Source organism: Sorex araneus, chromosome 1 (genome assembly GCF_027595985.1).
Source record: "Sorex araneus isolate mSorAra2 chromosome 1, mSorAra2.pri, whole genome shotgun sequence".
NCBI classification, from domain to species: domain Eukaryota; kingdom Metazoa; phylum Chordata; class Mammalia; order Eulipotyphla; family Soricidae; genus Sorex; species Sorex araneus.
This window is the reverse complement of record NC_073302.1, coordinates 429,554,000-429,567,409: the sequence shown is the minus strand read 5'-3', so window position 1 is coordinate 429,567,409 and position 13,410 is coordinate 429,554,000. Positions and strand designations below refer to the sequence as shown.

The 13,410-nt window shown below is 37.8% G+C and overlaps 1 protein-coding gene across 7 annotated transcripts in view; it reads right to left on the bottom strand.

Annotated features, from left to right (window-relative positions):
• MKLN1 (muskelin 1) overlaps positions 1 to 13,410 on the bottom strand; it is a 347,617-nt gene that overhangs the window by 117,298 nt on the left and 216,909 nt on the right. For 6 of the 7 annotated variants that reach the window (XM_055124497.1, XM_055124493.1, XM_055124502.1 and 3 more), the window contains one exon: positions 1,749 to 1,818. In XM_055124497.1, coding sequence (XP_054980472.1) covers positions 1,749 to 1,818 — 70 coding nt within the window. Of the gene's footprint in view, positions 1 to 1,748; positions 1,819 to 5,609; positions 5,629 to 13,410 lie in introns of those variants that run through there. The other variant, XM_055124510.1, reaches the window with a different exon arrangement.

The window sequence follows — 13,410 nt, the reverse complement described above, 5'->3', positions numbered from 1 at the left end:
AGAGGTACAAGTTGGCAGTGACAAGACGCTCTCGGGGCCTACACAAACCAATCTCGGAACCCAGCGGCTTTTGGCAGAAATCCCTCCGGACTTAATTGCTGAAATACGAGAAATCCAAAATTACACAGCTGCAATAGCGGCCACACAACATCATATGCTCTTCATTATCAGCAATAGAAAACAAATTATCTAATCATGCCTTTTTGGCAGGTCTGATTGTTGGGGGAAAATTCCAAATAATAATGGTGGATCTTCTGTCGAAAACTTGAATGTATTCAAAGTAGAGAGAAAGTAAAGTGGAAATCATCTGCCACACAGGCAGGGGGAGGGGTGGGATGTGGGGTATATACTGGGGATCTTGGTGGTGGAACATGTGCACTGAAGGGATGGGTGTTTGATCATTGTATGACCGAGACTTAACCTGAAAGCTTTATAACCGTTCTCACGGTGATTCAATGAAAACAAATAAAATTAAATTAAAATTAAAATCTAAAAAAAAAAACTTAAATTTAAAACTGAGTACTTGTAACATATACATAAATAATACTGTGAGAAAACATTTAACAAAATCTGAAATAATAGTTTTTTTGGTGGGATGAAAGTACAAATACAAGATGAGGTTCAACTGAAGGCTACAAAGGATTTTAGGTATTTTCTATTTCTAAAGGTGGTTAATGAGTAAGTAGATGTGTTTAAGTCTCAGGCATATTTTGTAATAAAACATTTAAAATACCAGGTGTTCCAAAATGGTATGCAGTCAAAAACCAATATAAAGGAAAATAAATACCAAGACAAGGGTTCCAAGAATTATACTAGAATAAAAAATGTTATGTTTACCCATCTGTTTACCTAGCAGACCATTAAGTTTCTCAAATATATGGACACAATAACTGCTGATGCTTCAAACATATAAATGAGTAACAGTTTTACATTTAAATGACCTCAGATGCCATTTGCTAAGAAAAGACTTTATCCAGTACACTGTTTTTCCCTAAAGGCAGTCATCGAACAACTGTTGAAGATCAATGCACCAACACTTTCTACAACACTTTGAGAACAAAGGCTGGTGAGACAGCATAAGGGGCTGGAGCCAAGAGTTCATGGCTTGCCTGAGTTAGGCCCAAGTTTTTGATCCCCAGCTCCCCATGGACCAAGAGCACCACCAGGCACAACTCTGGTGGTCCCTCTGCATCACTGGGTGTGGCCCTGGTGACCTATGCACATGAGCAACGCCACACTGCCTGGTCTGAGCACTGGTCCGCCCGGCCAGCAGTCAGAAGGATTAGAGCTGGGCCACAGGCCTCCTTGGGACTGCTGGGAGGCTAAAAGAAAACAAACATTTACATACTGAGTCTGTCGTAAGTGCAGCAGAAGCCAGGACTGCTCAGACCAGTCAGTTCTCAGGTCAGTGAATGCTCAGAACAGTAACAGCCTGATAGCAGATCTTTTTAGTTAACATATCCACAAAAGATAATAGGAAACTTAGTTCTGCATCATTAGTAATCAAGAGAAAACAAGAATTTATTTCAGACATTCTTACAGTAGAAGTCTGATTTTCATCAAATCCCACACTGCATTTTCCTATACAACTAAGACTTTTTGCAAATTTCTGGCAGAGAAAATAAAATTTTACTTCATGATTTCAAATAATGAAAAGCTATTGGTGGATTCCAGACAACTAATATAAATCAAATGGCTATCAAAATTTTGACTTCTTAAATTATATCAGGAATTTCACATAACCTTACCTGGGGTGGATAGTTGCTCTCTGAAGACCACCTTGAAGACTGGTCATTTGGTTTATCCACTAAAATATTTCTGAAATAAAGAAAATAATAACAATTGATTTTTAAAAGTAATGGAGCTAGTGATTCACCAGCAGGGACTAAGGTACTTGGCTTGTACATGGCAATCTCAGTTCAATCCCCAGCACCAGATATGGGTCCCTGAGTACCACCCAGGGCCATTCCCAAGGACAGGACAAGGAATAATTCCTAGTATTGCTGGGTGTTGGCCCACTGCCAACCTCCCCACATTAATTAACACAAGTGTTCAAAAGTAAGGCATATCTACCAGATGCTGAAAATATGGTGTTATAGAACACCTAAAACATAAAAAAAAGAGTTAAGAAAAAAGAAAATCTAATTAAAGATTTAAAATATAAAGAGGATAAAAGTTTAGACCATGAATACAGATGTGTGCATATGTGTGTATACAGTTTTACTTCATACCTAGTAACAAAATGAACTGTACATTATTTAGATGTAAGGCTGAAACAAAGCAAAAAATATCTAATAATACAATGTCATATATTTTATATTTATATCTATAATTTTCCTATGATGTTACCTATTTATATCATAGCTGTATATCATAGCTCTATAACATATGTATACATATATATATACATATATATATATATATATATATATATATATACGATCTTTGTATCCAGGAGGGTCTCTTTGCATCCAAAGCAAAACTGGCAAAAAAAAGTCTGATAAAATCAACTCTGGAAGATAGTGCTTTTCAACAGAAACTCGATTAAAGATAAATAGAACTATTTATAAAAATGACACTACTTGGTGAAGACAGTTTTCACAGGAATATGAGTTAATTCTGAAACACTCTGCATGGATACTGGAGTTGAACAAATAAGCAAAAGAATGAAGCAAACAAGGGCAGGGAGGTTAGTACAAATCCAGTGGAACTGGATTACAGTCAGCAATGTCCGTGTGAAGGCAAGTTTAGCTTAACAACAGATAAACAGTCACAAAGGAAGTTACCAACATATGGGTACTTCCACGCACACACACAAACAGAATCTCCTAGCTCTGTTAGCACAGACAGCACCGCACACCCCCAGCACACAAAACTTTGTTTCTACAGGCCAATCTTCAATAACATTGAAAACTAGGACTCTGGGGAAATAGATTCTGTCTCTAAAGTTGGGGTAAGGAATTCAGAAGACAAGCCTGGAGCATTCTGTACTGCTTAAAAAAAAAAAAAAACACAAAGCAAAGCCAAAAGGACTGAGCCATAGGCAAAGTAACACAAAGGAGCCAACATCAAAGAATGAGTGGCCAGAATTGCAGTAATTCTGGCAACAAAATTTACGAAGCAGCAGTGCATTCTAACCCAAAATATAAAATACTCATAAGCAGAAGTGGACACAACCCCAGTTTGACTATTAGAAAAACAAACTCACACTAAAGATTTTGTTATTTTTGCATTATGCAACAAAGCACATGGCCAGTAATCCTCAAAACTCTCAGCATAATGTTTTTAAAAAGACTGAGTAAGACACTGTCACAGATTAGAAGAGTAAGAAACTATGACAACTTAAAGTTATGGCATCCTGGATGGGATCCTAGATGATAAAGAGGACATTAGAGGGAAAACTAATGAAATTTAAGTAAAATGTGGAGTTCAGGTGATAGTAATGCAGTAATGTCTGCATCTTAGTTGTGACAAAGATACCAAGGTAATCTAAGATATTAGCAATAGGTAAAATGAGGTACGAGGCATAGGGAGCTAACTTTGCAACTTTTCTGTTATTCTAAAATTATTCCAAAATGGAAAAGCACATTTAGAAAAAAAAATAGATTCATACCTCACATAGATGGTATTTAACAAGTTTACAAGATTTTGGATAGAACTATAAGGGGAAAAACAACCATACAACAGGGCCAGAGAGATAGTGCTTGCCTTTACATACTGACATCCTAATTCAATCCTAGCACTACATAGACCCAGGAGTAACCCCTGATCACAGAGTCAAGAGTGAGCCCTCAGTGCTGCTATATACAAATATATGTGATGACTTAAAGTTTAATTATAGTCATAATGAGGAAAAAGACAACATAAATTGTTAATACAACTTTCAATGAAAGTACAGTTTCTCCTTTATACTTTCTAAAATTAATACATTGCTTTCAAAATCTGCAGAAAATATATTTCTGTAAGAATTATAAAACAGTATGAGATAAAAACTATGAAAAAATGGCAATAAAGTTCAAAGCTAAAGCTAAAAAACTAGGACTTTTTAAAAAAATCACTGACATGTTATAAAGCATGAATAAAACCTAACTATGATAAATTCTGGGTCATAAAAATGACAAAGTATAATAAATTTGGAGCAGGGAGGATTTCGATGATATGTAAACGAGCTTATTTCATCATCTTTTATAGCTCCTGGGAATAATGTTTCTGAAAGTGAGAAAGGAAAAAGCATTTGAATACTATTCAAAAGCTTAGAATTCAGGCAGGATTATAATCAAAATATGCTATCTACATTCTAAATTGTTAATACAAAATATTAACAACAAAAACCAATAAGCAAAAAGCAGGAAATAAAACAATAAAAACAGAAACATGAATGTTACACAAATGACAGCACACAACATCTAATATAGCTATACACAGAAAGGACCTAAAGTAACACAGTAGAATATATGTTGGAAGAATAGCAAAAACACTATCCACATGAAGGGGCACAAATAATAACAAAGTGAACCATGACAGACATATGGAAGTACAAAATTTGTAAAGCCAGGGGGAATTTAAAGCAACAAGGCCACTAAATGCAAAGTCAAGGCCAAACAGTTACACTAGTCCTAGCCCGGTGGTAGAAGTCTGAAGGTATTTCTGATCACCTCCATCCCAACATTAAGGCAAGTGAGCACCTCTCACACGCCTGACAGGGGACGAACAAAACACTGACCACAGGAGAACCAATGTGATCCATGAATAACTGCCCGCCCCAAAAGAAAGGCGTTCACTGCATAAGGGTTCCTGGGACAATCTTTGTGACTAACAAAGAACACAATAAGACAAAAAGCTGCGCCAAAAATATTAATGTATAAAAAGGAAGAACAAGGGGCTGGAGCGATGGCACAGCGTATAGGGCATTTGCCTTGCACGTGACCAACCCGGGTTCGATTCCCAGCATCCCACATCCCGTATAGTCCCCTGAGCACCGCCAGGAGTGATTCCTGAGTACAGAGCCAGGAGTAACCCCTGCGCATCGCTGGGTGTGACCCAAAAAGAAAAAAAAAAAATTTATTTTTAAAAAACAGCAAGGGAGATCATCTTACCAGCTTTTTTAAAAAAGTATTTCCAGTTCTCCTAATATAAAACCAATAGGATTGTATAAGAACAGATCATTAGCTCAGGAAAATAAACAACAATAAAAGAGATATTGAGCCCAATATTAAATATAAATTTAATATTTAAGGTGCTATTTTATCTCAGTAGGAACAACATTTCCTACTTAAGTGATGCTTGCAAAAACTGTAGAAGAAAAACATGGTTATTAGATTACAAGAAACTTTGCAATTACATATGTAAAAAACCTAAACAGAGAACAGCAATATTTTAGGAAAAGGTGTTTGTAACTCATGTGACTAATTAAGTATTCATATCTAAACTATTATTGTCTCACTAATAAAAAGGAAAATTTAAAAAATACATGTCACCGAAGCTGTTAAATTAGCCAAAAAAAAAAAAGTCGTTAAGTCCTTGTGTATTATTTGTGGCAGCAGAAAAAAAGAGAAAAAGAGTGCATAAGGTATCCCTTCTCACCCACCAACTGAGAAATGAAAACTCACTTATCAGGAAGTCATGGAAAGCAGGTAGGTTATTTTCATTATACCAGCTTCTGGAAAGTAAATTTTCAGTATCTATTAAAATGGCAAATGTTCATATTCTTCTATTAGCCCTTTCATTTTGAAATTTATCCCACAAAAAAACAAAATTATCAGTACATATGGACATTTTTACAGAGACTGCTATGTGTGTCTGTGTAGTATAGTAGGTGAATTATAGAATATACCTACACAAACCAAGGAACATTACACCGTTATTACAAAGAATCCTTCAAACTTTATCAGTTAACTTTACATTTCTACACTGCTGAAAATAAAGAGGTACCAGGGGCCTGGGCATTTGGCTCAGCCTGCACTACCACACATGCCCACTATGACCCCAGGGGCACTGTGACTTGTGATTTCTGGGGCAAAACCAGAAGTGTGAGATTGCTGGCATCCAACAATAGAGTGTGATGCACCAGCTAAAGTGTACAAGTACAGCATCCACATATGTCAACACCCCACTCAGTGTGAGCACCACAACCAAAGTGTGCACAAGGGCCAAAACCAAGTGTGTACAACTCCGTAATAGGATTCTACTGCTGAAAAAGCCCTATTATTCATATGCTGCATCATAAATAACAAGCATGTATTATTTGATCTAATTTACATCAAATTACAAAGGCATAAACATAAATTTAAAATGAAGCATAAGTACCATTAAGGGATTTTATTTTCATCTATTTGTCATTTTGCTTTTATAACAAACATTATTAACAGTGAAAATAATAATTATAAGTATACTATGGCTGTGATGACAAGTTTCCCACATTTATGGCTAAACTGACTATATTATTATCAAAAGATCAAATTAGGCTCAACTTTTCCTTCTTATTTTAAGACCTAAGAGGAAACAGAAAGAACTAATAAAGAATTGTTGCCTCTTAAAAATGTTAAGCGACAGGTCATCTCCCAAAGCTTTAAGTCAATCTGTAAATTGTTTTAATTCACCCTCCCAGATGTTTCTTCCCTCAAATCCAGTTCCACACTCCAGCAAGGCCAATGTGAGACTAGGTTAGAGAAGTGACTAGTAATAGGAGAACTTCCACATCAGTAGCAGAATCACCATCATAGCATCCTCAATAGCATGTCCTTCTTCGTGAAGAAATACAAATCCACTACTGTTTTTACAAAAGCCACCATCATAACTTTCACTTGCTCAAATTCATAGGACTAAGCAAGAAACATCCACCTCTCCTCCTGTGTCCCAGGTAACGGTCTTTAGTGCAGAAATCTTCTGTGGACACATCACCTCTGCTGCAGGAGGGAGACAGTTATGCTTTTATACCTGTGACTTTCTCTTACAAACACCTCTGTGACAGCTTAGCTACCTGGCTAGAGACCTCTGACAGGAGATGGGATATAAAACTGGGGATAAAGTATGGAGATAAAATTCAAAGGCAAAAAATATGTAAGAAAGCTAAGTCAACAAGAGAGAAAGCCAAAACCGCAAAGGAGATGTAAGAGAAAAAATAAGCCAGTCAGTATCAAGATCAGAATAGAGTCAATACAAGATAAGAGTATGCTCTAAGAAATTAGAAAATAAAAATTGGAGGCTTTTCATTTCGGGGTTTCTGCTTTTGGTAACTCAAAAATACAACCACACCACTCTTATAGACACTCCATAATTAATTTTAAATTCTACTGGAGCAATAGCACAGAGGGTAGGGTGTCTGCCTTGCATGAGGCCGACCAGGGTTTTGATTCCTCCATCCCTCTCAACAAGCTCAACAAGCTACCGAGAGTATCCCGCCCTCACAGCAGAGCCTAGCAAGCTACCCGTGGTGTATTCAATATGCCAAAAACAATAACAAGTCTCACAATGGAGACATTACTGGTGCCCGCTCGAGCAAATCGATGAGCAATGGGATGACAGTGCTATAGTGCTACAGACAATTTATCTAGAAAAATAAAAATAATAAGAATAAAATGGTTACACACAATTCAGTATACAATGATTCAACTGATAAAGAAAAATCTTACTAATAAGGGTAAACACCCATCATTCTAAGATATATTTAAAATGTAATATGTAAAAAAAAAGCTAGACAGTAAAAAAAATTTTTTAAAGAAATGGGTTTAGGATTAAAATGGCTTTCTATTTTCATCAAAGTTAATTTAATTTTATATGTACCTTTTCATTTCCACTAATGCAAGATAAAAACTGAAGGTAATAAAAGTGAACAACAGTTAATCTCTTAGACTACAAAAGCAAAGCTGTAATTATTCTATTAGGACTATAAAAATTCAAAATGAAATATATGGGCAATTGAAATACTGAGTTAGCTTTTTCCAAAATATGTCTCTATTGTGCATATTTTTCAATGTACTCTATCTACATGCATATTCCCAATTAAATGTCAGAAACAAACTATTAAAACTCATTATAGTATGACAATTTATTGGACATTATGGATTCAACTGGATTAGGAAAATGGAAGTCTTGAAAGTCTTTTTTTGATTAAATATGTTCAAACCCTAAATTTGTTTAGTAATGTCCTTTAAATTGTTTCTCTTAAGAATACTTAAAATAAATATAAAAAGTAGTACTTGAGGGATGGGGAATGGAGTACTTCATTTTTTTTGCTAATGGCTGCTCAGGATACTTAGTAAAACCAGTCAATTTTTAAGTTTGGAGTTTTGTGTACTCAAAAGTTATCTCTAATTTTGATGTGATGAAAAGTCAACATTTTCAAGAGTGAAGAATTAAACTGCATAATAGTTTCCCGTCCTTATAGTTTAAAAGCACCCTCGTAAAGTCTGTATCATTTTGTGAAGTGATGTGATAAAAATGGATCTAGAGAAAATCAACTACAACTGAGCATCATAAAACCATGGAGGTTGGCCACTAAGTGGTTAGATAACCTTAACCACATCACATATCTCTCAGGACTTGAACTCTTCAGCAGAAAGGAAAAGGCTGGGGCTGGAACGATAGCACAGCAGGTAGGGCATTTGCCTTGCACGCGGCCTACCTAGGTTCGATTCCCAGCATCCTATATATGGTCCCCTGAGCACCGCCAGGAGTAATTCCTGAGTGCAGAGCCACGAGTGACCCCTGTGCATCGCTGGGTGTGACCCAAAAAGGAAAAAAAAAAAAGGCTGACTTCCTTAGCCTCGTGTTTCTTCTAGCCAGAGCTGACTAGACAATGAACATAACAATGTCAGTATTCTAAAATTCTAAGAAAGCCTTCATTATCATATTCACTCCTCTTCCTCCAACACAGGAGTCAATAACAACACAGTCCATTATTATAAAAGTTTCCATTATGTGTATTGAAATGCAGGTTAAGGATAGATAAGGCAACTCAGGAGCTGTTGACTAAACTATTGGCCTTTGAAAATGCTAATGAGGGCTACCAGGTCATTCTGGGCCCTCTTAAGGAGAAAGAAAACATATTTGGATACTTAAAAGCGTGCTGGAATGTTGGTTCTGTTAAACATAAGGCACAGGTCTATGCCTTACAGAGACAAGCTCAGAAAAGATGTTTTAATTGTTGAAAACCAGGCCACTTTCGTAAAGATTGCAATGCACCCCCAAGCCGTGCTACTGTGAGAGCACATCCTGGGCCCTGTCCCAGGTGTAAGAAGGGAAACCACTGGGCCAGAGATTGCAGAGCCAGATTTGCACCTCCCAGGCCCTGTCCCCTGTGTAAGAGGGGAAATCATTGGGCCAGAGATTGTCGCTTTAATTTTGATGCAGTGGGTGACCCCAACTCGGGTACCTGCAAGGGGGTCAGCCCCAGGCCTTGCAAAATCAGGGGATGTTCCCAGTTTCAGCCCCTTTCCCCAGTGTGGAGTTTCAGAGCTCCAATCAGTATAATCGCTGCAGCCAGTGACGGCAGGAAGCACAGCCTTGGATATTTCCTGCCCCGATCCAGTTATTACAACCCCTTTTCAATAGAGAACACTGCGGCTTTAAGCCCACCACCTAAGCATTTTCAGTGGACATAGGGAATGTTAAATCAAATACAAAAAAGAGGTATTTTCTCAATTGAATGTAGCAGGAAAACTCCTCATTCGAGGAAAAGGCTATGCTTTTGTTTCAACAGATGATAACCCCTCTGGGAAACTTTGGGTCCCATTACGTCTTGTCAGAAGTAGAATTCAACCACTTGATTTGGATCTCAGACCACCAGAGACTCACAACCCTTCAAATTCCAGCTCTGACTCATCGCCAAACTGATTTCAGCTGGAAGTCACAAGGAAAGAAGAGGAGCCAGCATCAGAGTGATGTAGGCAGGTAGGTAGGGAAAGGCCCCTGGCAATGAAACTTAGATCATCAAAGTCTCCCGGGAGGAGAATCCTGAGACTGACCCACCCTGTGGACACAGGAACTGCACCGATAAGACCTTCAACAGACTCTGAGGATAATAGACCCCCACCCTGTGAAACCACACCTGATAAGACCTTCAACAGACTCTGAGGATAATAGACCCCTCCCCAGGAGGTTCCCCCCAAAGAAGGCTATCACCACTCCCAACCTCCCTAGTATACTTAGAAAGAAACCGCATGTGGGTGGGGGCAGGCTGTAAAGAACCTATAAAAAACAGCCCAATAGTCCATTCAAGGCGCCCTCCATCTTTGGAGGAGCCCGCGTTCTTTCTTGAGCGCGTTACTCCTACTGCTTTCTCCTTTTCCACTTATCTCTTCCTCCTTCCCTAAGACCTTCTAAATAAAGTCTGTTACTTCACTGCTTGTCTACTCCTGAAATTCTTTTCCGAGAGCGAGACAAGAACCCAGTAACCCTGGGTCCCGGGTGTTTGAGGCGGTTGGAGAGAAAGTGACCGTCTTTCTCCTCCCCGCTTCACGTAAGTCACCCGTGGGGCCCACCGACGTCAAGAGGACCTACAGCAAAGGCCTCTAGCTCCTTACACATCTTATGAGGTCACATTAAGACCTTTCTTTATACCCCTCTTTTACAGGTTGTGGATTGGACAATGCCAGGCCTCCATATTTTGAATTAACAATACTTTACTTTTACCCTTTCCTTGTAACTCACAGGTTCCTAAAGGAGAAAGGAATGATTTAACAGGAACACCTACTCATTTATCTCTAGGATATCCATTTGTATTGGAGTTTTCCTCTGTCTCTTTCTTTATCCACAGACATGGAGAACAAACCCCAACTGGGAAAACCTCTAATAACTTTAAAATGTTTTTTCCAAACATAAGCTAGGTTGCACATATGACTGCCGAGGAACCTGACCAAAGAATGGCTGTATTCCCCTGCTGAAGTTCTCCTGCCAGATGTTGTGGTGCTCCTGTTCCAGTGCTCCCCTGAAATTTATTGGACTTCTAATTGCTGCTCCCTTGGGATTCATTGTGGCAACCACTACTGATGCTGTTACAGGAACAACTCTTCAGTTTTGACCCAGACACTTCATTTCTTCAGAACAGAACTAAATGACTCTTATCACTGGTGACTCTCATCACCCCTGGACAGTGCAGGACAATTGGACACTTTACTACAAGCATCACTCTGGGCCCAGGGTCGGACTGAAATCTTAGTACAACTAATAAGACTGTATTGTGATTTAGAATTGTGCTGATTTGGAATTGTACTATATTTAGAATTGTTCCTCTTTCTATTTCAAATTTTTGTAATTTTGTAAACAGAAAAGGGGGAGATGTAATATGACATTAGTTTGTCCTCTCCCCCCTTGCCATGAGGAGCTTGTCCCAGTTTTTCCCAGAGTTTAGGCTTACCCCCCAAAAGAAGACAATATTATGCTTTTGTAACTTGGGACTTAATTGGCTTCGAATATTATTCATTCCTGGGCATCTGCTATCTCCACTTTAAGCCTCAGTTGCCCTCAGTTCCTAGCACCCCAAAAGCAACCTAAAATTCTGTATCCAGTGAAATTATATTTCAAAACCAAATAATATTTTCTAAAACATAAACTAAATACAATTGTCAGCAATTGACCTGCCTTGTTGATTAATGTTAAAAGGAGTCCTATGCAAAATGTTGGTATAAATCAGAAACCTGGATCTATACAAAGAGAAAAAGAATAGAATTGGAAGATAATAAAAATAAAAACCCGTGTTTCCTTACAAGCGAACTAGATTAATAACAACATCAACGTCAACAATATATGAGAGAATAAGAGTATATGAAAAGATAAAATGAATGAGAGCAATGTCTTAAGGAATGGTAGAGATATTTGGAAAACTGGATAAATGCTAGACAACCGTTCGCCTTTCACGCAGCCAACCCAAGTTCAATTCCTCCGCCCCTCTCGGAGAGCCCAGCAAGCTACAGAGAGTATCGAGCCCTCGCAGCAGAGCCTGGCAAGCTACCCGCGTATTGGATATGCCAAAAACAGTAACAATTAGTCTCTCAATGAGAGACGTTACTGCTGCCCGCTCGAACAAATCGATGAGCAACGGGATGACAGTGACAGTGACCCTGTGAAGTGGCATATTTTCTGTTACATAAAGCTGAATCTGTTAGCTGTAAATGTTTCAGCAAACACTGGGATAATCAATGCCTTTTTGTTTTGTTTGTTTGTTTTGGGGAAATACTTACTGGTGCTCAGGGCTTACTCCTGACCCCAGAGGTCACTCTGGAGGGGCCCAGGAAGCCATACAGGGTGCTAGATGTCAAAACTGGGTTGGCTGCATGCAAGTCAAATGCCCTAACCTCTGTACTATCTCTCCGGCCCCAATAATGTTTTCAATGAAAGATTGAAAAGAATAATAATTAATATACTGAAAGAAAATGAAATCAACACTGTCACCATTTCAAATCAGAGAAGGTAGAAAGAGAAAATAACCAAAGACCAAGCTCAATGAAAATGGCATCTATAAATACAAAGACACAGATGACAAAGAAATAGATTAAACTATACTCTGCTTTCAAAGGAAAGCTGGAATAACCATAGTAATACCTGGAAAAGACTTACACACAAAGAAAATCAATGGGCAAAAGGAAACATTTGCATATCAGGGGTGGAGAGTGTCAATTTTCCAAGAAGATATATAACAATATTGAATATGTCTCAGGTTCCAAAAACGTGTCAAAATACTTGAGGGGAAAATCTGACAGAACTACAAAAAGAAAGACAAATATACCATTATAACTGAAGACATCAACATCCCTCCAGCCATGACAGACAGATCCAGAAGGCAGAAACTCACTATGAATACAGTTTAATTGAACAGCACCATCAATCAAATGGATGGTGCTGTTAACATTTATTGAATATTTATCTAACACAGCATAACACACATTCTTCTCAAGCTCAAACAGCAACATTCACCAGTACAGATCATTGAACACATGTTGACTAAAAAATAGTAGAAAGTTTTCTCTCAGACCTCAATGGAATTAATCTAGAAGAGAAAGATAGATGGAAAATCCCAAAATATTTGGAGTAAACACCACATTTCTAAGTAACAAGTGGGTCAGGAGAATCTTAAGGTAAGTTTTAAAATACAGTGAACTAAATGAAAGTAACAACCAAATATCAAAATTTGTGTGATGCAGTTCAAGAAAAACTTAAAAAAGTAATTTAACTAAGTTTCTGGAGAAAGAGTAATTTAAGTATGAAGCAAGCAGAGAATTAAAAAAAAAAAAGAGAGAAAAGCAAACCACCAGTTGAGTATATTTTTACATTGAAATGAAGAGCTGGTGGAACCAAAAATAAAGGCACAAACCATTAACAATTACTTCAGAAAAAGTAAAATCAATATAAATCTCGTAAGATGTGCAGGAGTTTTTCTATTCTGAAAATGACAAATATTAATGAGAGAAAAGA